Source organism: Somniosus microcephalus, unplaced genomic scaffold, assembly GCF_052327205.1.
Source record: "Somniosus microcephalus isolate GS21.2 unplaced genomic scaffold, FLI_Smic_1.0 unresolved_chr2, whole genome shotgun sequence".
Classification (NCBI taxonomy): Eukaryota; Metazoa; Chordata; class Chondrichthyes; order Squaliformes; family Somniosidae; genus Somniosus; species Somniosus microcephalus.
Genome location: NW_028225180.1, coordinates 90,755,400 through 90,778,853, shown reverse-complemented (window position 1 = coordinate 90,778,853; position 23,454 = coordinate 90,755,400). Strand labels below are relative to the sequence as shown.

Genomic DNA, 23,454 nt, shown 5'->3' with positions numbered 1-23,454 from the left:
GCCCATTCTACACAATCTCTCCTCATAGGACAGCCCTCTCATCCCAGGGATCAGTCTAGTGAACCTTCGTTGCACCGCCTCCAAGGCAAGTATATCCTTCCTTAGATAAGGAGACCAGAACTGTGCCCAGTACTCCAGGTGTGGTCTCACCAAGGCCCTGTACAATTGGAGCAAGACTTCCTTACTCTTATACTCCAACCCCCTTGCAATAAAGGCCAACATGTCATTTGCCTTCCTTATTGCTTGCTGGACCTGCATCGGGTACAGTGGCACAGTGGCTGTGTTACTGGACTAGTAATCCAGATTGATCAGGAGACCAAAGTTCAAATCCCACCACGGCAGCTGGGGAATTTAAACTCCGTTAATTAAATCAGTAACGGTGCCCATGAAACTATCGGATTGTCATCTGCTTCACTAATGTCCTTTAGGGAAGGAAATCTGCCGTCGTTACCTGGTCTGGGCCTGCACGTGACTCCAGACAATGTGTTTGACTCTGAAATGGCCGAGCCAGCCACCTTCTCAAGGGCAATTAGGGATGGACAATAAATGCTGGCTTTGAGATGCCCACATCCCATGAACGAATTTTTAAAACGCGCTAACTCAGTTTCCTGCACGAGGACACCCAAATCTCTCTGAACACCAGATAGTATCTCACCATTTAAAAAATATTGTTTTTCTATTCTTCCTACCAAAGTGAATAACCTCACATTTCCCCACATTATACTCCATCTGCCACCTTACTGCCCACTCACTCAGTCTGTCGATATCCCTTTGCAGACTCTGTTCTCCCCACAGCTTACTGTCCCACCGAGCTTGGATACATTACACTCGGTCCCTCCATCTAGATCATTAATATAGATTGTGAATAGCTGAGGCCCCAACACTGATCCTTGCGGCACCCCACTAGTTACATCCTGCCAACCTGAAAAAGACCCGTTTATCCCTACTCTCGGTTTTCTGTCCGTTAACCAATCCTCTATCCATGCTACTATATTACCCCCAATCCCATGAGCCCTAATCTTGCATAACAGCCTGTTATGTGTCACCTTATCAAATGCCTTTTGGAAATCCAAAAATAGAAACATAGACGATAGGAGCAGGAGTCGGCCATTCGGCCCCTCGAGCCTGCTCCGCCATTCACTGAGATCATGGCTGATCATCCAAATTCAGTACCCTGTCCCTGCTTTCTCCCCATATCTCTTGATCCCTTTAGCCTTAAGAAATATATCTAACTCCTTCTTGAATATATTTAATGAATTGGCCTCCACTGCCTTGTGTGGTAGAGAATTCCACAGGTTCACCACTCTCTGGGTGAAGAAATTCCTCCTCATCTCTGTCCTAAATGGCTTACCCCTTATCCTTAGACTGTGACCCCTGGTTCTGGTCTCCCCCGCCACCGGGAACATCCTTCCTGCATCTAGTCTGTCTAGTCCTGTTAGAATTTTATAAGTTTCAATACCACACTGGTTCCCCTTTATCCACCCTGCTAGTTACATCCTCAAAAGACGCTAATAAATTTGTTAAACACGATTTCCCTTTCATAAAATCTTAAATGCCTCTATGCTCTTCACCTCACCTACTCCATGTGGTAGCGATTCCACATTCTCACCACTCTGAACTGAAGCAGTTATACAGCACCTTTAAATGTCCCAAGGCACTTCACAGGAGCGATTATCAAACAAAGTTTGACACCGAGCCAAAGAGGTCGGTTTTAAAGAGGAGGCGGAGAGGTTTAGGGAGGGAATTCCAGAGCTCGGGGCCCAGGCGGCCCAAGGCACGGCCGCCAATGGTGGAGCGATGGAAATTATGCGATGCTCAACTGCAGACCGGTCAGTTTAACCTCGGTAGTGGGGAAGCTTTTAGAAACAATAATCAGGAACAAAGTTAACAGTCACTTGGACAAGTGTGGATTAATTAAGGAAAGCCAGCACGGATTTGTTAAAGGCAAATCGTGTTTAACTAATTTGATTGAGTTTTTTGGTGAGGTAACAGAGGGTTGATGAGGGCAATGCAGTTGACGTGGTGTACATGGATTTCCAAAAGACGTTCGACAAAGTGCCACATAATAGGCTCGCCAGCAAAGTTGAAGCCCATGGAATAAAAGGGACAGTGGCAGCATGGATACGGAATTGGCCAAGTGACAGGAAACAGAGAGTAGTGGTGAACGGTTGTATTTCGGACTGGAGGAAGGTATACAGTGGTGTCCCCCAGGGGTCGGTACTAGGACCTCTGCTTTACTTGATATATATTAATGACTTGGATGTGGGTGTACAGGGCACAATTTCAAAATGTGCAGATGACACAAAACGTGGAAGTATAGTGAACAGTGAGGAGGATAGTGATAGACTTCAGGAGGACATAGACAGGCTGGTGGAATGGGCGGACACGTGGCAAACGAAGTTTAACGCAGAAAAGTGTGAAGTGATCCATTTTGGTAGAAAGAATGAGGAGAGGCAATATAAACTAAAGGGTACAATGCTGAAGGGGGTGGAGGAACAGAGAGACCTGGGGGTATGTGCACAAATCATTGAAGGTGGCAGGGCAGGTTGAGAAAGCGGTTAAAAAAGCTTACGGGATCCTGGGCTTCATAAATAGAGGCCGAGAGTACAAAAGCAAGGAAGTTATGAACCTTTATAAAACATTGGTTCGGCCTCAACTGGAGTATTGTGTCCAATTCTGGGCACCGCACTTTAGGAAGGATGTCAAGGCCTTAGAGAGGGTGCAGAAAAGATTTACGAGAATGGTTCCAGGAATGAGGGACTTCAGTTATGTGGATAGACTGGAGAAGGTGGGGTTGTTCTCCTTGGAGCAGAGAAGATTGAGAGGAGATTTGATGGAGGTGTTCAAAATCATGAGGGGTCTGGACAGAGTAGATAGAGGGAAACTGTTCCCATTGGTGGAAGGGTCGAGAACCAGAGGACACAGATTTAAGGTGATTGGCAGAAGAACCAAAGGCGACATGAGGAAAAACTTTTTTACGCAGCGAGTGGTTAGGATCTGGAATGCACTGCCTGAAAGAGTGGTGGAGGCAGACTCAATCACGGCTTTCAAAAGGGAGTTGGATAAGTACCTGAAGGAAAAACATTTGCAGGGCTCCGGGGAAAGGGCGGGGGAGTGGGATATGGAGAGAAGGCAGGGACAGGGTACTGAATTTGGATGATCAGCCATGACCTCATTGAATGGCGGAACAGGCTCGAGGGGCCGAATGGCCTACTCCTGCTCCTATCTTCTATGTTTCTATGACTAGCTGAAGTGCTCTTGCAGAGAGCCGGCACGGGCTGGACGGGCCGAATGGCCTCCTTCTGTGCTGTAACCATTCTATGATTCTATTCTGTGATTCTATGAAGAGGCCAGAGTTGGCGAAGCACATTGTAAATGGGGCAAATTCTACGCAACAGGAACCAGGGTATAAAGGGACCTACTGCGATCTTCACTACTTCAGTCAGAGGCTCTCTACAGCCTCACATTAAAGATGTGCCAACAACAGCTATGTACTAAAGGGGACTTACATACCACTTATAGCATAGAAACATAGAAGATAGGAGCAGGAGTAGGCCATTCGGCCCCTTGAGCCTGTTCCACCATTCAATGAGATCATGGCTGATCATCCAAATTCAGTACTCGGCCCCTGCCTTCTCCCCATATCCCTTGATCCCTTTAGCCTTAAGAAATATATCCAACTCCTTCTTGAATATGGGTGCCTGTCCCCTGCCCTTTACCACTACTCCCAAAATAGATAGATTTTTGGACACTAGGGGAACCAAGGGATATGAAAGGGGTGGGGGGGGGGAGTGGGGTGACAGTGAAGAAGCGAAAGGACTAAAGTCTTAGCAGAAAGGTTGTGTAAAACATCCAGGGACTGCTCACAAAACAGAAAAAGGAAAAAACTTGCATTTATACAGAGCCTTTCACAGCAATTGGGGGAGGTTGAGTGGAGGGGCAGCAAGCGGGGAGATGGGGAGGGGATATAAATACATGTTGCTGGTGTTGTTGTTGTGTTGCTGCTGCTGGTGTTGTGTTGCTGGTGTTGATGTTGCTGCTGGTGTTGGTGTTGTTGTTGCTCCGGGTGTTGGTCCCGGTGTTGGTGTTGTTGTTGCTCTGGGTGTTGGTGTTGTTGTTGTAGGGTTGGGTGTTGTTGTTGCTCCAGGTGTTGGTTTAGTTCCGGGTGTTAGTGTTGTTGTTGCTCCGGGTGTTGGTGTTGTTGTAGGGACTGGTGTTGGTGTTGTTGTTGTAGGGACTGGTGCTGGTGTTGCTCCCGGTGTTGGTGGGTTGGGTGTTGGTGTTGTTGTTGTAGGGACAGGTGTTGTTGTTGTAGGGCCGGGTGTTGTTGTAGGGTCAGGTGTGGGTGTTGCTCCAGGTGTTGTTGTTGTTGTTGTAGGGTCGGGTGTTGGTGTTGTAGGGACTGGTGCTGGTGTTGCTCCCGGTGTTGGTGGGTTGGGTGTTGGTGTTGTTGTTGTAGGGACAGGTGTTGTTGTTGTAGGGCCGGGTGTTGTTGTAGGGTCAGGTGTTGGTGTTGCTCCAGGTGTTGGTGTTGTTGTTGTAGGGTCGGGTGTTGGTGTTGTAGGGACTGGTGTTGTTGCTGTAGGGTCGGGTGTTGTTGTTGCTCCGGGTGTTGGTGTTGGGTCGTGTTGGTGTTGTTGTTGTAGGGTCAGGTGTTGGTGTTGTTGTTGTAGGGTCGGGTGTTGGTGTTGTAGGGACTGGTGTTGCTCCAGGTGTTGGTGGTGTTGTTGTAGGGATTGGTGTTGGTCCCGGTGTTGGTGTTGTAGGGTCGGGTGTTGTTGTAGGGTCGGGTGTGGTGTTGTTGTTGTAGGGTTGGGTGTTGTTGTTGTAGGGTCTGGTGTTGTTGCTCCGGGTGTTGTGTTGTTGTAGGGTCGGGTGTTGTTGTTGTAGGGTCGGGTGTTGTTGTAGGGCCGGGTGTTGGTGTTGTTGTAGGGTCGGGTGTTGGTGTTGTTGTAGGGTCGGGTGTTGGTGTTGTTGTAGGGTCGGGTGTTGGTGTTGTTGTAGGGTCGGGTGTTGGTGTTGTTGTAGGGTCGGGTGTTGGTGTTGTTGTAGGGTCGGGTGTTGGTGTTGTTGTAGGGTCGGGTGTTGGTGTTGTTGTAGGGTCGGGTGTTGGTGTTGTTGTAGGGTCGGGTGTTGGTGTTGTTGTAGTAGGGTCGGGTGTTGGTGTTGTTGTTGTAGTAGGGTCGGTTGTTGTAGGGTCGGGTGTTGGTGTAGGGTCGAGTGTTGGTGTTGTTGTTGTAGGGCCGGGTGTTGTTGTTGCTCCCGGTGTTGGTGTTGTTGTTGCTCCCGGTGTTGGTGTTGTTGTTGTAGGGTCGGGCCTACCGCTTCAGGCTCGGGGCGGCCCGCTGCAGAAGTTGCTCTGAGGACAAGTTTCCCCTCTGCCGCCCCGGGGCTCCGGCTCCCACACCCCGCCGCGGGCCGCTTCCCTCCGCCGTTCCCGAGTAAGCCTCCCACCGTCCGTCCCCCCAGCCCGGGTCCCCGTTCCCGCTCCCTCCCCACCGCCGCCGACAAACTTACTTCTTCACAACGTTTTGAATCACTGCCGCCATCTTGCTGGCTCCTTCCCTCCGCACTGCGCCTGCGCGGGCCGTCCCGGGGACTGAGCATGCGCGGGAGAGGTGGGCGAGGCGGCCTGCTATACGCCTGCGCGTCCCCTGCCGCCCACCGCGCCTGCGCAAACTCAGCTGGTCCACGTGACACCCCCCCCCCCCCCTCTGCTCACAGGGACACATGATCGAGAACACTGAGCACGCGCAGAAAGCGGGACGGACTGGCAGTCCCGCAGCGCCACCATTCGGTTAGGAGGAAAATTGCACAGAATCGATAATAATGAACTTTATACAGTTGTGTATGTGTAGCAATACATGTGTACTTTATTTCTTCAGACAAATTTGCACTTAGATGGTGACTTATCACATCACTCAAAAGCTTCCTAAAGGACATTACATACAATTAAAGGGGAACCAGTGGATGTAGTGTATTTGGACTTCCAAAAGGCATTTGACAAGGTTCCACACAAAAGATTACTGATCAAGATAAAAAATCACGGGATTGGAGGTAATATACTGGCATGGTGGAAGATTGGCTATCTAACAGAAAACAAAGAGTTGGGATAAATGGTTCGTTCTCGGGCTGGCAATCAGTAATTAGTGGTGTTCCACAGGGGTCAGTGCTGGGACCCCAACTCTTTACAATCTATATTAACGATTTGGAGGAAGGGACCGAGTGCAACATATCCAAGTTTGCCGACGATACAAAGATGGGAGGGAAAGCAGTGAGTGAGGAGGACATAAAAAACCTGCAAAAGGACATAGACAGGCTAAGTGAGTGGGCAGAGATTTGGCAGATGCAATATAATGTTGGAAAGTGTGAGGTTATGCACTTTGGCAGAAAAAAATCAAAGAGCAAGTTATTATCTAAATGGAGAGAAACTGCAAAGTGCTACAGTACAAAGGGATCTGGGGGTCCTGGTGCATGAAACACAAAAAGTTAGTATGCAGGTGCAGCAGGTGATCAGGAAGGCCAATGGAATCTTGGCTTTTATTGCAAGGGGGATGGAGTATAAAAACAGGGAAGTCTTGCTGCAGTTATACAGGGTATTGGTGAGGCCACACCTGGAATACTGCGTGCAGTTTTGGTTTCCATATTTAAGAAAAGATATACTTGCTCTCGAGGCGGTTCAGAGAAGGTTCACTCGGTTGATTCCGGAGATGAGGGGGTTGACGTATGAGGAAAGGTTGAGTAGGTTGGGACTCTACTCATTGGAGTTCAGAAGAATGAGAGGTGATCTTATCGAAACATATAAGATTGTGAGGGGGCTTGATCGGGTGGATGCGGGGAGGATGTTTCCACTGATGGGTGAGACTAGAACTAGGGGGCATAATCTTAGAATAAGGGGCTGCCCTTTCAAAACTGAGATGAGGAGAAACTTCTTCACTCAGAGGGTAGTAAATCTATGGAATTTGCTACCTCAGAGAGCTGTGGAAGCTGCGACATTAAATAAATTTAAAATGGAGATAGACAGTTTCCTAGCTGATAAGGGAATTAGGGGTTACGGGGAGAGGGCAGGGAAGTGGACGTGAGTCTAGGTTCGGATCAGCCATGATCCTATTGAATGGCGGAGCAGGCCCGAGGGGCCGTATGGCCTACTCCTGCTCCTACTTCTTATGTTCTTATTGAAGTGCAGTAACTTCTTACATAAAGAACATAAGAACTGTAGGAATAGGTGTATTCCTAACAAATAACGGAGCTTGACTCAGAAGAACAACAAACAGGATTTTAATGTTGAATTAGATGAAGTACAGCAAACAACGTAGAACAATGCAGGAGAGTCGTGGAACAGGTCTTTCCCCAGTGGGGACGCCACGAGGACTGACTAGGCAGTCCGGAGGTTTGCGCGATGACGTCATCGCGTTTGCGTCGTGATGTCATCGCGTTGCTCGCGTTTCCCGCGCTTGGGGCGTCACGTGACTTGCGACGTGACGTCATCGCGTTTGCCCGCGCTTGGGGCGGTCACGTGACTCGTGTGATGACGTTATCACGTTTACCCAGCACCCAGCACTGGAGCTGACCGTTGCGGCCGAAGTCACGGGAGCGGGAGGCCGAGCTGGGCCGGCTCGCGTTAAGGTGAGTCACGTGATGCGCGACGTGATGTCATTGCGTTAGGTCGCACTCTTAAAGGGGTAACGGCCCGAACAGGTAAACTATATATATATACATAGGTAAGTTAAAGGGAATTATGTATCATAAGTAAGGGACACCCGGTGGTATCGCTACAGAACATAAGAAATAGGAGCAGGAGTCGGCCCTTCGAGCCTGCTCCGCCATTCAATGAGGTCATGGCTGATCTTCTGCCTCAACTCCATTCACCGGCCCTATCGCCATATCCCTTGATGCCCTTACTAGTCAGAAATCTATCGAATTCTGTTTTGAATATACCCAATGACTGAGCCTCCACAGCCCTCTGGGGTAGGGTTAGGAGTTAGGTTTTAGGGTTAGGGGTTAGGGTTAGGGTTAGGCTCAGTGTTAGGATTAGGGTTAGTGCATTTAGGGTTAGGTTTAGGGTTAGGGACACTATTTAGGGTTAGGGTCAGGGTTAGGGTTTAGGGTTAACGTTAGGAGTTAGGGTTAGTGACACTGCATTGCATTTAGGGTTAGGGTTAGGGGTTGGGTTATGGTTTAGGGTTAGGGTATTTAGGGTTAGGTGTTCGGGTTAGGGTTCGGGGTTATGATTAGGGGTTAGGGTTAGCGGTTAGGTTTCAGGGTTAGGGCTATAGGTTAGGATTAGGGGTTAGGGTTATGGGTTAGGGTTAGGATAAGTGTTAGGGTTAGTGCATTTAGGGTTAGGGTTCGTGACACTGCATTGCATTTAGTGTTAGAGTTAGGGGTTGGGTTAGGCTTTAGGGTTAGGGTTTAGGGTTAGTGTTAGGATTAGGGTTAGGGTTAGTGACACTGCATTGCATTTAGTGTTGGGGTTAGGGGTTGGGTTAGGATTTAGGGTTAGGGTTTTGGGTTAGTGTTAGGATTAGGGTTAGGGTTAGGGACACTGCATTGCATTTAGTGTTAGGCTTTAGGGTTAGGGTTTAGGATTAGGATTAGGATTAGGGTTAGGGTTAGGGTTAGTGACACTGCATTGCATTTAGTGTTAGGGTTAGGGTTAGTGACACTGCATTGCATTTAGTGTTAGGGTTAGGGTTAGTGACACTGCATTGCATTTAGTGTTTGGGTTAGGGGTTGGGTTAGGCTTTAGGGTTAGGGTTTTGGGTTAGTGTTAGGATTAGGGTTAGGGTTAGTGACACTGTATTGCATTTAGTGTTGGGGTTAGGGGTTGGGTTAGGATTTAGGGTTAGGGTTTTGGGTTAGTGTTAGGATTAGGGTTAGGGTTAGGGACACTGCATTGCATTGAGGGTTAGGCTTTCGGGTTAGGGTTAGGGTTAGGGACACTGCATTGCATTGAGGGTTAGGGGTTAGGGTTCTGGATTAGGATTAGGGTTAGGGTTAGGGTTAGTGACACTGCATTGCATTTAGTGTTAGGGTTAGGGGTTGGGTTAGGATTTAGGGTTAGGGTTTAGGGTTAGTGTTAGGATTAGGGTTAGGGTTAGGGTTAGGGTTAGTGACACTGCATTGCATTGAGGGTTAGGGTTAGGGGTTGGGTTAGGCTTTAGGGTTAGGGTTTATGGTTAGTGTTAGGATTAGGGTTAGGGTTAGTGACACTGCATTGCATTTAGTGTTGGGGTTAGGATTTAGGGTTAGTATTAGGGTTCGGGTTAGTGACACTGCATTGCATTTAGTGTTGGGGTTAGGGGTTGGGTTAGGATTTAGGGTTAGGGTTTAGGGTTAGTGTTAGGATTAGGATTAGGGTTAGGGTTAGTGACACTGCATTGCATTTAGTGTTAGGCTTTAGGGTTAGGGTTAGAGTTTAGGATTAGGATTAGGGTTAGGGACACTGCATTAAGGGTTAGGGTTAGTGTTAGTGACACTGCATTGCATTTAGTGTTAGGGTTAGCGTTAGCGTTAGGGTTAGGGTTAGGGTTAGGGTTAGGGTTAGGGTTAGTGACACTGCATTGCATTGAGGGTTAGGGTTACGGTTAGGGTTTAGGGTCTAGGGTTAGGGTTACGATTAGGGTTAGGGACACTGCATTGCATTTAGTGTTAGGGTTAGGGTTAGTGACACTGCATTGCATTTAGGGTTAGGGTTTAGGGTTAGGGTTAGGGTTTAAGGTTTAGGGTTTAATGTTTAGGGTTAGGGTTAGGGTTAGGCTTAGGGTTAGGGTTTAGGGTTAGGGTTTAAGGTTTAGGGTTACGTTTAAGGGTAAACAAAGGTGACACTTTTTTTGCAAAGCAGGATCCCACAAGACGCAATGAGATGAAGGATCAGTTAATCTGATTTTAGAGTTGTGAGCTGTGGCATCTTGAGCTGGCCATAGATGGAGACAGACACAGGTTAACTCCATAACATGGTTTAATCAACACTTGCACATAAAAGCTTCTGCCATGAGGCAGCAAAAACAAAGAGTACAACCAGTACAGATCAGACTTAACTCAGGAGAGCAATTGCCACAGCACCACCTGGTGGATCAGGTTACACATAACCTCCCAGGTTACTACACTCCTCCACCCTTAAGATTGCCGTATGCAATTCTTAAACAATAACCCTTGCTAGGTACTATGTTTTAACTAACCAGTATGCTCTAACCATGGTTAACCCCTGACTAATTTAACAGGTTTGTATAAGTCTTTCTGGTTGCTTGCGAATCCTTTGTGAACGTCTTAATTCCACTTGTGGTGGATTCTCAGATTCATTCGCACTTGAGATTGGAGTAGTCTCTGATGTTGGTTTTACTCTGTCCCGCTGTGGCCTGGCAGTACCAGTGCCCACTGGCACTTTTATAAGCCGTGCTGGGTCCTGGAACAGCCTCCTCTACTGCCCTTTGTTCCATCTGAGGCAGTTCCCCTTGCTGCTGGTTGAAAAGCTGATCCACATGCCGACAAACCCCTCGACCATCCCCTAGTAACACGGAGTATGACACAGGTCCTGTAATGTCCTGGATTAGTCCTGGTATCCATTTAGGTCCATAACCGAAGTTCCGGGTGTACACAGAGTCCCCTATGGCGAAATGGCGAGCTTTAGTATGTTTGTCATGGTACGCTTTTTGGTTTGTTTGTTTTGTCTCAACCTTGCTTTTGAGATCTGGGTGTATCAGGTCTAACGTGCACCGCAACTTTCTCCCCATCATCAACTCAGCCGGAGAAAGCCCCGTGGTAGCTTGGGGTGTTATACGATAACTAAACAAGGCTCTATTGAGCTTGGTCTCCAGGGTGTCACCTGAGCTCTTCCTCATGAGCTCCTTAAAAGTCTGCACGGCTCGCTCGGCTAACCCATTTGAGGCTAGGTGATATGGAGCCGAGGTGACATGTGTGATTCCATTCCTTACAATGAATTCTTTGCTCCCTTCACTAACAAAACACTGTGCATTGTCGGATACAATCATTTCTGGAATACCATGTGTGCTGAAGCTGTTCCTGAGACAATTCAGTGTGGCATCAGTCGTTGCAGAGCTCACTGGATAAACGTCGATCCACTTTGAGTGAGCGTCAATGAGCTGAGGGATAAATATTGGCCAGGACACCCGGGGAAAGCCGCCATGCTTTTCCAATAATCCCATAGGTTCTTTTAAGTGTCAACAATACCACCTTGTATTTATACAGCGCCTTTAACGTAGTCAAATGTCGCACGGTGCTTCACAGGAGGGTAAATCAGTCAGAATTTGACACCGAGCCACATGAGATATTAGGGCAGATGGCCAAAAGCTTGGTCAAAGAGGTAGGTTTTAAGGAGCGACTTAAAGGAGGAAAGACAGAGAGCACTGCACTGTCGGAGGGGCAGTACTGATGGAGCGCTGCACTGTCAGAGGGGCTGTACTGAGGGAGCGCCGCACTGTCGGAGGGGCAGTACTGAGGGAGCGCCGCACTGTCAGAGGGGCTGTACTGAGGGAGCGCCGCACTGTCGGAGGGGCAGTACTGAGGGAGCGCCGCACTGTCGGAGGGGCAGTACTGAGGGAGTGCCGCACTGTCGGAGGGGCAGTACTGAGGGAGCGCCGCACTGTCGGAGGGGCAGTACTGAGGGAGCGCCGCACTGTCGGAGGGGCAGTACTGAGGGAGTGCTGCACTGTCGGAGGTGCCCTCTTTGGGGATGAGGTGTTAAACTGCCTGCTCTCTTTGCCCCCGTCTGCTCTCTCAGGTGGATGTAAAAGATCCCACGGCCACTATTGGAAGAAGAGCAGCGGGAGTTCTCCCCAGTGTCCTAGGGGGCATAAGGGGGCATAGAAACATAGAAACATAGAAGATAGGAGCAGGAGTAGGCCATTCGGCCCTTCGAGCCTGCTCCGCCATTCAACGAGATCATGGCTGATCATCCAAACCCTAGCACCCGGTCCCTACACCGACAGCCATCCCACCCAAGCCCTATCCCCGTAACTCCGGAACCCCACGTATTTAATCCCCCCTAGCACTAAGGGCCAATTTTTATCATAGCCAATCAACCTAACCCGCACATCTTTGGACTGTGGGAGGAAACCGGAGCACCCGGAGGAAACCCACGCAAACACGGGGAGAATGTGCAAACTCCACACAGACGGCCATTTAAGACCGAGATGAGGAAGAATTTCTTCACTCAGAGGGTGGTGAATCTCTGGAATTCTATGCCCCTGAGGGCTGTGAATGCTGAGTCTTTGAGTATATTCAAGGCTGAGATAGATAGATTTTTGGACTCTAGGGGAATCAAGGGATATGGAGATCGGGCGGGAAAGTGGAGTTGAGCGATAATCTTATTGTATGGCGGAATAGGCTCGACGGGCCATATGACCTACTCCTGCTCTTATTTCTTATGTCCTGGGGCCAATATTTATCTCTTAACCAACATCACTAAAAAACAGATGATCTGGTCATTATCACATTGCTGTTTGTGGGATCCTGCTGTGTGCAAATTGGCTATTCCACTACTGGAGGTGTCACAGACAGAATGACACAACTGATTCTCCCCCACTCATACATACTTTGGTTCTGTCTTCACAAAGGAGGACACAAATAACCTCCCAGAGATGCCGGGGAACATAGGGTCTGATGAAAGGGAGGAACTGAAAGGAATCAGTATTTGTCGGGAAATGGTGTTAGGAAAATTGATGGGATTGAAGGCCGATAAATCCCCAGGGCCTGATAATCTACATCCTAGGGTACTTAAGGAAGTGGCCCTAGAAATAGTAGATGCATTGCTGGTTATCTTCTAAAATTCGCTACCCATGGATTGGAGGGTAGCTAATGTAACCCCACTATTTAAAAAAGGTGGTAGAGAGAAAATGGGGAATTATAGACCGGTAAGCCTGACATCGGTAGTGGGGAAAATGCTACAGTCCATTATAAAAGATGTAATAGCAGAGCACTTGGAAAACAGTGACAGGATCGGACAAAGTCAACACGGATTCACAAAAGGTAAATCGTGCTTGACTAATCTACTGGAATTTTTTGAAGATGTAACTGGTAAAATAGATAAGGGAGAACCAGTGGATGTGGTGTATTTGGACTTTCAGAAGGCTTTCGATAAGGTCCCGCATAAGAGATTAGCGTGTAAAGTTAAGGCACATGGGATTGGGGGTAAGGTACTGACTTGGATAGAGAACTGGTTGGCAGACAGAAAGCAAAGAGTTGGAATAAACGGATCTTTTTCAAAGTGGCAGGCAGTGACTAGTGGGGTACCGCAGGGATCGGTCCTTGGACCCCAGCTATTCACAATATATATTAATGACCTTGGACAACGTGGACCACTTTTCATACCTCGGGAGCCTACTGTCAACAAGGGCAGACGTCGACGATGAAGTCCAACACCGCCTTCAGTGTGCCAGTGCAGCCTTCGGTCGCCTGAGGAAGAGAGTGTTTGAAGACCAGGACCTCAAACCCGGCACTAAGCTCATGGTCTACAGGGCAGCAGTGATACCTGCCCTGCTGTATGCCTCAGAGACATGGACCATGTACAGCAGGCACCTCAAAGCACTGGAGAGGTACCACCAACGCTGCCTCCGCAAGATCCTGCAAATCCATTGGCAGGATAGGCGCACCAACGTCAGTATTCTTGCTCAGGCCAACATCCCCAGCATCGAAGCTCTGACCATGCTCAGTCAGCTCTGATGGACGGGTCACATTGTCCGCATGCCCGATACGAGACTCCCAAAACAAGCGCTCTACTCGGAGCTCCGGCACGGCAAGAGAGCCCCAGGTGGGCAGAGGAAACGCTTCAAGGACACCCTCAAAGCCTCCTTGAAAAAGTGTAACATCCCCACTGACACCTGGGAATCCCTGGCCCAAGGCCACACAAAGTGGAGAAGCATCCGGGAAGGCGCCTAACACCTCGAGTCTCTTCGCCGGGAGCAAGCGGAAGCCAAGTGCAGGCAGCGCAAGGAGCGCACGTCAACCCAAGCACCCCACCCGCCCCTTCAACCACCGTCTGCCCCACCTGTGACAGAGACTGTCGGTCCTGCATTGGAATAATCAGTCACCTGTGAGCTCATTTTTAGTGTGGAAGCAAGTCATCCTCGGTTCCGAGGGACTGCCTAAGAAGAGAAGGAATATTAATGACCTAGACAAGGGAACTAGATGTAATATCTCCAAATTTGCAGATGACACAAAGCTGGGTGGGCGTGTGTGCTGTGAGGAGGATGTCGAGAAACTCCAGGATGATTTGGACATGTTGGGTGATTGGGCAGAAACATGGCAGATGCAATATAACGTGGATAAATGTGAGGTTATCCACTTTGGTGGCAAAAACAGGAAGGCAGATTATCTAAATGGCAATAGATTGGGAGAAGGGGAAGTGCAACGAGACCTGTGTGTCCTTGTGCACCAGTCGCTGAAGGTAAGCATGCAGGTGCAGCAGGCGGTTAAGAAGGCAAATGGTATGTTGGCCTTCGTAGCGAGAGGGTTTGAGTACAGGAACAAGGATGTCTTGCTGCAGTTGTACAGGGCCTTGGTGAGACCACATCTTGAGTATTGTGTGCAGTTTTGGTCGCCTTATCTGAGGAAGGATGTTCTTGCCATGGAAGGAGTTCAGCGAAGATTCACCAGGCTGATACCTGGGATGGCAGGAATGACGTATGAGGAGAGATTGGGTCGATTGGGCTTGTACTCGCTGGAGTTTAGAAGAATGAGAGGGGATCTCATTGAAACTTATAACATTCTAACAGGACTAGACAGACTAGATGCAGGAAGGATGTTCCCGATGGCCGGGGAGTCCAGAACCAGGGGTCACAGTCTAAGGATAAGGGGTAAGCCATTTAGGACAGAGATGAGGAGGAATTTGTTCACCCAGAGAGTGGTGAACCTGTGGAATTCTCTACCACAGAAGGCAGTGGAGGCCAGTTCATTAAATATATTCAAGAAGGAGTTGGATATATTTCTTAAGGCTAAAGGGATCAAGGGATATGGGGAGAAGGCAGGGACAGGGTACTGAATTTGGATGATCAGCCATGATCGCATTGAATGGCGGAGCAGGATCGAGGGGCCGAATGGCCTACTCCTGCTCCTATCTTGTATGTTTCTGAAGGACCAGTAGATAGAAGTCATAAGCAGGAATGCCAGTTGATTTTCCCTCCCGAGAGGTGCTGAGGCCAGTTGTTACCCCTCCTCACTATACCCTGGCTGCGATCAACTAACACAGCATGGAAAGGATCACGCTTGAAATTTGTTGGGCTCAGCACCACATCAATCACCCACTGATCAACGGCACGGAAAGCCCGTGCGTGGTCTCCAAAACAGATGATCCCAGCTGGGACTTCAGGAGGCAAGCGCCACGGCCGATTTCACCGTCCTCCACAGATAGGGAATGGAAAATTCAGCCAGGGCCTGGACCGCTAGCCAGTGAGCCCTGGAAAGAGCTTGGGTGTGGGTGGTTGTCAGGCGAGGATGGGATCGGGGGGGGGGGGGGGGGCGGCTGTGATGCTCTATGCGGTCGAATAGCCTGCCGAACTCGGGTGAAAAAGGGGGCACCTGGGCAATGTACTGGAGGCCACATGTAGCACGGTACTCCAGCGAGAGTCAAGTCCATGCCTTCAGGGGGGAGGAGGCATCAGTGGGTGGGGAACAGCAGCCACTGCAAGTGAGTGGCAGTGCAACTCTGCTGGGAAATGGCTTATTTTTGTGCTGATGAATAATACAATGATTCTAACTATCAGGATAGGATGAACAGGCTGGGGCGTCTTATCTCTAGAAAAGAGAAGGCTGAGGGGTGACCTGATCGAGGTCTTTAAAATTATGAAAGGTTCGATAGGGTAGATGTAGAGATGTTTCCACTTGTGGGGCAGACCAGAACTAGGGGCCGTCAATATAAGATCGTCACTAATAAATCCAATCGGGAATTCAGAAGAAACTTCTTTACCCAGAGAATGGTGAGAATGTGGAACTCGCTGCCACAGGGAGTGGTTGAGGTGAATAGCGTAAATTAATTTAAGGGGAAGCTGGATAAACACACGAGGGAGAAAGGAATAGAAGGAGATGCTGATGGGGGGAGATGAAGAGGGTGGGAGGAGGCTCGAGTGGAGCAGAAACACCGGCACGGAGCAGATGGGCCGAATGGCCTGTTTCTGTGCTGTAAATTCCATGAAATTCTATGTAACTACCAGTTTGTAAATGAAGAAATCACAATACTGACTGATTTTGAATGCAAACATCACCCCCCACCCCCACCCCCACTCCTTCGTGGGATCATTCTGTGACTGAACAAATAAAAATGCCCCCCCCCCCCCCCCCCCCCCCCTACAACATCTGGAAACAGCAGGGGAGAGGAGGCCTTTCACTTTCCGCTTTGGTGTGTTCGTCCACTCACGGACATTTTCCAGCGTGTAACAGAACAGCTCGTTTGTTTTCCAGTTCTATCCTTCTGGTTTCTGCCTTCTGTGCACAGGCTGATGGGGTGGAGTGTGTGTAGTCTCAGTTTGAATCGGATTAACTCTGCGGTATCTGGTTGGGAAACTTGTTTTCCTTCCTGTTCTGGTTTTCTCCCCATCTTTCCTGGTGATGCTGACACTATATTGGGGTACAGGTTCCCGGGACATAGGAACAGGAGGGAGATTTTAATTGGGTAAGGGTATTAAGGAACCAAGGCGGGTAAGTGGGAGTTCAGATATAGATCAGCCATGATCTAACTTAATGGTGGATCTGACTCAAAGGGCTGAATGGCCTCCTCCTGTTTTCCTGAATCTGTCTTGATTTTCCTCAGTACTGCCATGAGGGAGAGTGGGGGAAGGGCCTATTTGAGGGACCTCTTCCCCCACTTTTGACTGGTCTCAGGGGGCACGATGTACTATCCAGTTGGGCATTAATTCCATCCCTTTGTGGCAGAGAATTGCGTTTCCATTTCTTTCATTCCAGGGAAGGCCCACAGTGCAGGGCAGCACCGCACCAGGGTTCAAGAGTGGGCAGGAGGTCACTCAGCAAGTAACATAGAAGATAGGAGCAGGAGTAGGCCATTCGGCCCCTCGAGCCTGCTCCGCCATTCAATGAGATCATGGCTGATCATCCAAATTCAGTACCCGGTCCCTGCCTTCCCCCCATATCCCTTTAGCCTTAAGAAATATATCCAACTCTTTCTTGAATATATTTAATGAATTGGCCTCCACTGCCTTCCGTGGCAGAGAATTCCACAGGTTCACCACTCTCTGGGTGAAGAAATTCCTCCTCATCTCAGTCCTAAATGGCTTACCCCTTATCCTTAGACTATGACCCCTAGTTCTGGACTCCCCGGCCATCGGGAACATCCTTCCTGCATCTAGTCTGTCCAGGCCTGACAGAATTTTATGGGTTTTGATGAGATCCCCTCTCAATCTTCTAAACTCCAGCGAGTATAAGCCCAATCGACCCAATCTCTCCTCGTACGTCATTCCTGCCATCCCAGGTATCAGCCTGGTGAATCTTCGCTGCATTCCTTCCATGGCAAGAACGTCCTTCCTCAGATAAGGCAACCAAAACTGCACGCAATACTCAAGGTGCGGTCTCACCAAGGCCCTGCACAACTGCAGCAAGACATCCTTGCTCCTGTACTCGAACCCTCTTGCTACGAAGGCCAACATACCATTTGCCTTCTTAACCGCCTGCTGCACCTGCATGCTTACCTTCAGCGACTGGTGCACAAGAACACCCAGGTCTCTTTGCACTTCCCCTTCTCCCAATCTATTGCCATTCAAATAATAACCTGCCTTCCTGTTTTTGCCACCAAAGTGGATAACCTCACATTTATCCACATTATAGTGCATTTGCCATGTTTCGGTCCAAATCGTACTGGAGTTTCACGACATCCTCCTCACAGCATACCCTCCCACCCAGATTTGTGTAGGGCTTAGGTGAAGCCAAGCTTGCAGGTTGTGGGATGAGGGTGAGACCGAGGGAGGTGAGGAGTTCCACAGAATTGAGGTCCTTGGGAAAGAATGAGCTGGCGTAGGAGACGGAGTGATGTGTCTTGGTTTCAACACAGTGAGGATGCCAAGGAGGAAGAGTACACGGGGCGAGGGAAATTTTCACTGAGAATTGTGTTGTTGGGCTATAGTTCCCTCCCTAAACCTCTCCGCCTCCTTTAAGACGCTCCTTAAAACCTACCTCTTTGATCAAGCTTTTGGTCACCTGTCCTAATATCGCCTTTTGTGTCAATTTTTTGTCCAATTATGCTCCTGTGAATCACCTTGGGATGTTTTACTATGTTAAAGGGGCTGTGTAAATGCATGTTGTTCTTATACTCACTCATCAGGCATTGTGTTCTCTCGGTCAAGCGACAAATGTGCAAATGATGTAAAAAGGGAAACAGGAGGGTTTTTTTAAAACATTTTATTGTACGTGTGATGAATGAATCTGTCATGTATTCACTTCCCATCATTTCGACAGCTGCAGTTTGCTCACAGTCCTGGAACAAGGCAGGTGTGTCGAAATGGCCTCACCTTCCTGAAGGGAATTTCCAGCTGGCCTGGACTCCTCCAGCAGCCTGTAAGTTAAAATCTCCCCATTCTGTCCCGCTATCATATTCCAAGCCAGAGCTTCTGCACACACATCTTATACTAGCCTGAGGATCATGCTAGATTGCATCATTCGGGGGATGGTTATAATGTGGCGATGCGGCTAAAGTCTCCATACATTAGAGAAGGCCCCAGCTTCGATCCCCAGTCTGCACTGAATTGACTGTTTGTTCATCCTGGTGTTCAAGTGCCTCCATGGCCTCGCCCCTCCCTATCTCTGTAACCTCCTCCAGCCCTACAAGCCTCCCTATCACTGATGTGGAGATGCCAGTGTTGGACTGGGGTGGACAAATGTGAGAAGTCACACAACACCAGGTTATAGTCCAACACCTTTATTTGAAATCACAAGCTTTCGGAGCGCTGCTCCTTCGTCAGGTGAAGTGAAGGGATGCATATAGGCACAGCTTATATAGTCAGAAAGCACTGCCAGATGATTACAGGTAATCTTTCTAACTGCCCTTTATCACACCTCGGCAGAGAGATAATCACAGCAAAGGTGTGGATGGTGTCCAAACAGGTCAGTCAGGAAAACATTACATCAAAGAACAATGAGGTGGGGTCATAAGGGGTCAAATGTTGCAGATGCTGGGGTCTGTAAGAAAAACAAAAAACAAAAAAACAAAAAAAAAATTTTTTTTGCTGGAAATCACAGCAGGTCCGGCCGCATCTGTGTAGAGAGAACAAGCCAACGACGACTCGAGTCTGGATGACTCTACGTCAGGTGGGGTTACATGTAGCGTGACATGAACCCAAGATCCCGGTTGAGGCCGTCCTCATGAGTGCGGAACTTGGCTATCAGTTTCTGCTCGACAATTTTGCGTTGTCGTGCGTCTCGAAGGCCGCCTTGGAGAATGCTTACCCGAAGATCGGAGGCTGAATGTCCTTGACTGCTGAAGTGTTCCCCGACTGGGAGGGAACACTCCTGCCTGGCGATTGTTGTGCGGTGTCCGTTCATCCGTTGTCGCAGTGTCTGCATGGTCTCGCTCTCTGACTATATATGCTGTGCCTATATGCATCCCTTCACTTCACCTGACGAAGGAGCAGCGCTCCGAAAGCTTGTGATTTCAAATAAAGCTGTTGGACTATAACCTGGTGTTGTGTGACTTCTCCCTATCTCTGTAACCTCCTCCAGCCCCTACAACCCTCCCTATCCCTGTAACCTCCTCCAGCCCTACAACCCTCCCTATCTCTGTAACCTCCTCCAGCCCCTACAACCGTCCCCATCTCTGTAACCTCCTCCAGCCCTACACCCCTCTCTATCTCTGTAACCTCCTCCAGACCCTACACCCATCCCGATCTCTGTAACCTCCTCCAGCCCCCTACAACCCTTCCTATCTCTGTAACCTCCTCCAGCCCCTACAACCCTCCCTATCTCTGTAACCTCCTCCAGCCCTACAACCCTCTCTATCTCTGTAACCTCTTCCAGCCCTACAACCCTCCCTATCTCTGTAACCTCCTCCAGCCCCTACAACCCTATCTCCGTAACCTCCTCCAGCCCCTACAACCCCCCTATCTCTGTAACCTCCTCCAGCCCTACAACCCTCTCTATCTCTGTAACCTCCTCCAGCCCCAACCCTCCCTATCTCTGTAACCTCCTCCAGCCCCTACCTATCTCTGTAACCTCCTTCAGCCCTACAACCCTCCCTATCTCTGTAACCTCCTCCAGCCCCTACAACCCTCCCTATCTTTGTAACCTCTTCCAGCCCTACACCCCTCCCTATCTCTGTAACCTCCTCCAGCCCCACAACCCACCGAGATCTCTGCGCTCCTCCAATTCTGGCCTCTTGCTCGTCCCCGATTTCCATCGCTCCACCATTGGTGGCCGTGCCTTCTGTTGCCTGGGCCCTAAGCTCTGGAATTCCCTCCCTAAATCTCTCTGCCTCTCTCTCTCCTCCTTTAAGACGCTCCTTAAAACCGACCTCTTTGGCCAAGCTTTTGGTCTCCTGTCCGAATATCTCCTTTTGTGGCTCGGTATCAAATTTTGTTTGATAATCGCTCCAGTGAAGGGCCTTGGGATGTTTTACTATGTTAAAGGCGCTGTATAAATACAAGTATTGCACCCAGGGGAGCAGTTAGGCCGCTATAATTGCAGTAGAATCAGGATTCCCACTTCTGATCGCTATCCAGTGATATTGGAGACTGCTCCCGAATGTTGGGTGAGGGAAGGACAGGCTCGGCTGTGGTATCCCCTCCCCGCATTAATGAATAGCTTGCAACCACTCACTGTTCAGGCTTATATATGAAGCATGATCACTTAGACCAGGTACTGGAGGCCAATCGCTGCCTGTGGACCTGTAATCCTATGAGGGAGTCAACACCGTGCGAGAGGAAGGAAGGAGAGAAAATTGGGAAAAATGCACCCAAGCCCTCGCTGAGGGGGTCAGTGATTGTGACACAATGCTTGCACTGAACCATTACGAGATGTTTAAACCACAGTGATGTTCTCTTATTACACCTGCACACCCGATGACAAGATCACCCCAGTCTCAATACAAGATTCTGTCACTTAAAAACACTGAAATCACAATGACATCACACATCATGATATGACGACATCATCACACAATGACCTCAACACACTCAATCTGATGACATCACACAATGACACCAGCACATGCAATCTGATGACATCATACATCACCGCATGCAATCTGATGACATCACATGCAATCTGATGACATCATACAATGACATCAGCACGTGCAATCTGATGACATCATACATCAGTGCATGCAATCTGATGACATCATCACACGTAATCTGATGACATCATACAATGACATCAGCACACACAATCTGATGACATCATACAATGACATCGGCGCATGCAATCTGATGACATCATGACAACCATACAATGATCCTCACTCAATGACATCACACAGTGGCACCAATACCCGCATCACAGCTAACAACAACAACTTGCATTTATATAGCGCCTTAACATTATCAGACAGTTTGATAACACGGTCATCGTCACAATAACACAATGGCGACACTACTTATCAGAGTCTTACAGCACAGACCATTCGGCCCATCGTGCCTGTGCCGGCTCTTTGAAAGAGCTCTCCAATTAGTCCCACTCCCCCCTGCCCTTTCCCCACAGCCCTGCACATTTCTCCTTTTCAAGTCTTTCTCCAATTTCCCTTTTGAAAGTTACTATCTGAAAATAACATCGACTCACTCATCATACGACGAGACGGGTTCTGTTCCCGTTGCTCATATTACTTCTGCTGCAACACCGCAGGCCGACGGCCAACTGAGAGGGCAGGCAGGCAGACAAAGCGGTCCTGAGCCTCCTCTGGAACTGAGCAGCAGCAGTTGCGCGAGCGCGGCACGGGATGGTGCTCCCCACCCTCCCGCCTGGCTGAGCTGACGATGATACCCCTTTAAGACCAACAATTTCTCCTCTGGTCGAAGGATAACTGACCTGACTGGGGCACCGCTGCGGGGGCTGGGGCGGGGGCAGGGTGTTCGTGAAGAGATTTATTATGCCTGAGAATCAGGGTCAGTGGCGATGGAGTGAAAGAATGCACTTTTCTGGATGGTTCCATTGATACAATTGCACTGATGGGAACGGTTTGGCTTTTAGTCACAAGACCTTTACACTAACAACCATCTCCATGGAAACCCTGGCGAGCACTTTCAAGGTTGGGAAAAGAGCCAGTGCTGTTTTGTGTATTAAATTTTTAGACGGTTTTGTACACAAATGATTCATTGAATAAGCTGCAGGGGTCAAAGGCCAGCACAGCCCAGAACACTGGATAAACACAACATACTCCAAGATCCGCTGCTAACTTTGGCCTTTCGCAGGCTCTGCTAACTGGAACCTACGTGGGCAGTGACCACTGCTGGGGGCGGGGGGCAGAAACCGTTCACTGGAGCAGTACCACAGACAAAAAAATAGCCCAGACAGATTCCAGAAGCATTCAAACAAAAGGAAGACTCCCATTTCTCCCGCGCCTTTCACCACCTCAGGACGTCCCAAAGAGCTTCACAGCCAATTAAGTTTTTTTGGAATGTGGTCACTGTTGTAATATAGGAAACACGGCAGCCAAATTGCGCACAGCAAGTTCCCACAAACAGCAATGTGATAATGACCAGATCATCTGTTTTAGTGATGTTGGTTGAGGGATAAATATTGGCCCCAGGACACCGGGGAGAACTCCCCCTGCTCTTCTTCCAATAGTGGCCGTGGGATCTTTTACGTCCACCTGAGAGAGCAGATGGGGCCTCAACTTAACGTCAATCTGAAAGACGGCCCCTCCGACAGTGCGGCGCTCCCTCAGTACTGCCCCTCCGACAGTGCGGCGCTCCCTCAGTACTGCCCCTCCAACAGTGCGGCGCTCCCTCAGTACTGCCCCTCCGACAGTGCGGCGCTCCCTCAGTACTGCTCCTCCGACAGTGCGGCGCTCCCTCAGTACTGCCTCTCCGACAGTGCGGCACTCCCTCAGTACTACCCCTGCGACAATGCGGCGCTCTCTCAGTACTGACCCTCTGACAGTGCAGCGCTCCCTCAGTACTGCCCCTCCGACAGTGCGGCGCTCCCTCAGTACTGACCCTCCGACAGTGCGGCCCTCCCTCAGTACTGCCTCTCCGACAGTGCGGCTCTCCCTCAGTACTGCCCCTCCGACAGTGCGGCGCTCCCTCAGTACTGCCCCTCCGACAGTGCGGTGCTCCCTCAGTACTGACCCTCCGACAGTGCGGCCCTCCCTCAGTACTGCCTCTCCGACAGTGCGGCTCTCCCTCAGCACTGCCACTCCGACAGTGCGGCACTCCCTCAGTACTACCCCTGCGACAATGCGGCGCTCTCTCAGTACTGCCCCTCCGACAGTGCGGCGCTCTCTCAGTACTGCCCCTCCGACAGTGCAGCGCTCCCTCAGTACTGCCCCTCCGACAGTGCGGCGCT

At 49.5% G+C, this 23,454-nt stretch overlaps 1 protein-coding gene across 4 annotated transcripts in view; it reads right to left on the bottom strand.

The window, feature by feature from the left end:
* LOC147093012 (zinc finger protein ubi-d4-like) overlaps positions 1-5,577 on the bottom strand; it is a 43,163-nt gene extending 37,586 nt beyond the window's left edge. For all 4 annotated transcript variants that reach the window (XM_085976342.1, XM_085976343.1, XM_085976344.1 and 1 more), the window contains exon 1: positions 5,518-5,577. In XM_085976342.1, the coding sequence (XP_085832468.1) occupies positions 5,518-5,549 (32 nt within the window). In that variant the 5' untranslated portion in view covers positions 5,550-5,577. The remainder of the gene's footprint in view (positions 1-5,517) is intronic.
* Between the last annotated feature and the right edge of the window lie 17,877 nt (positions 5,578-23,454).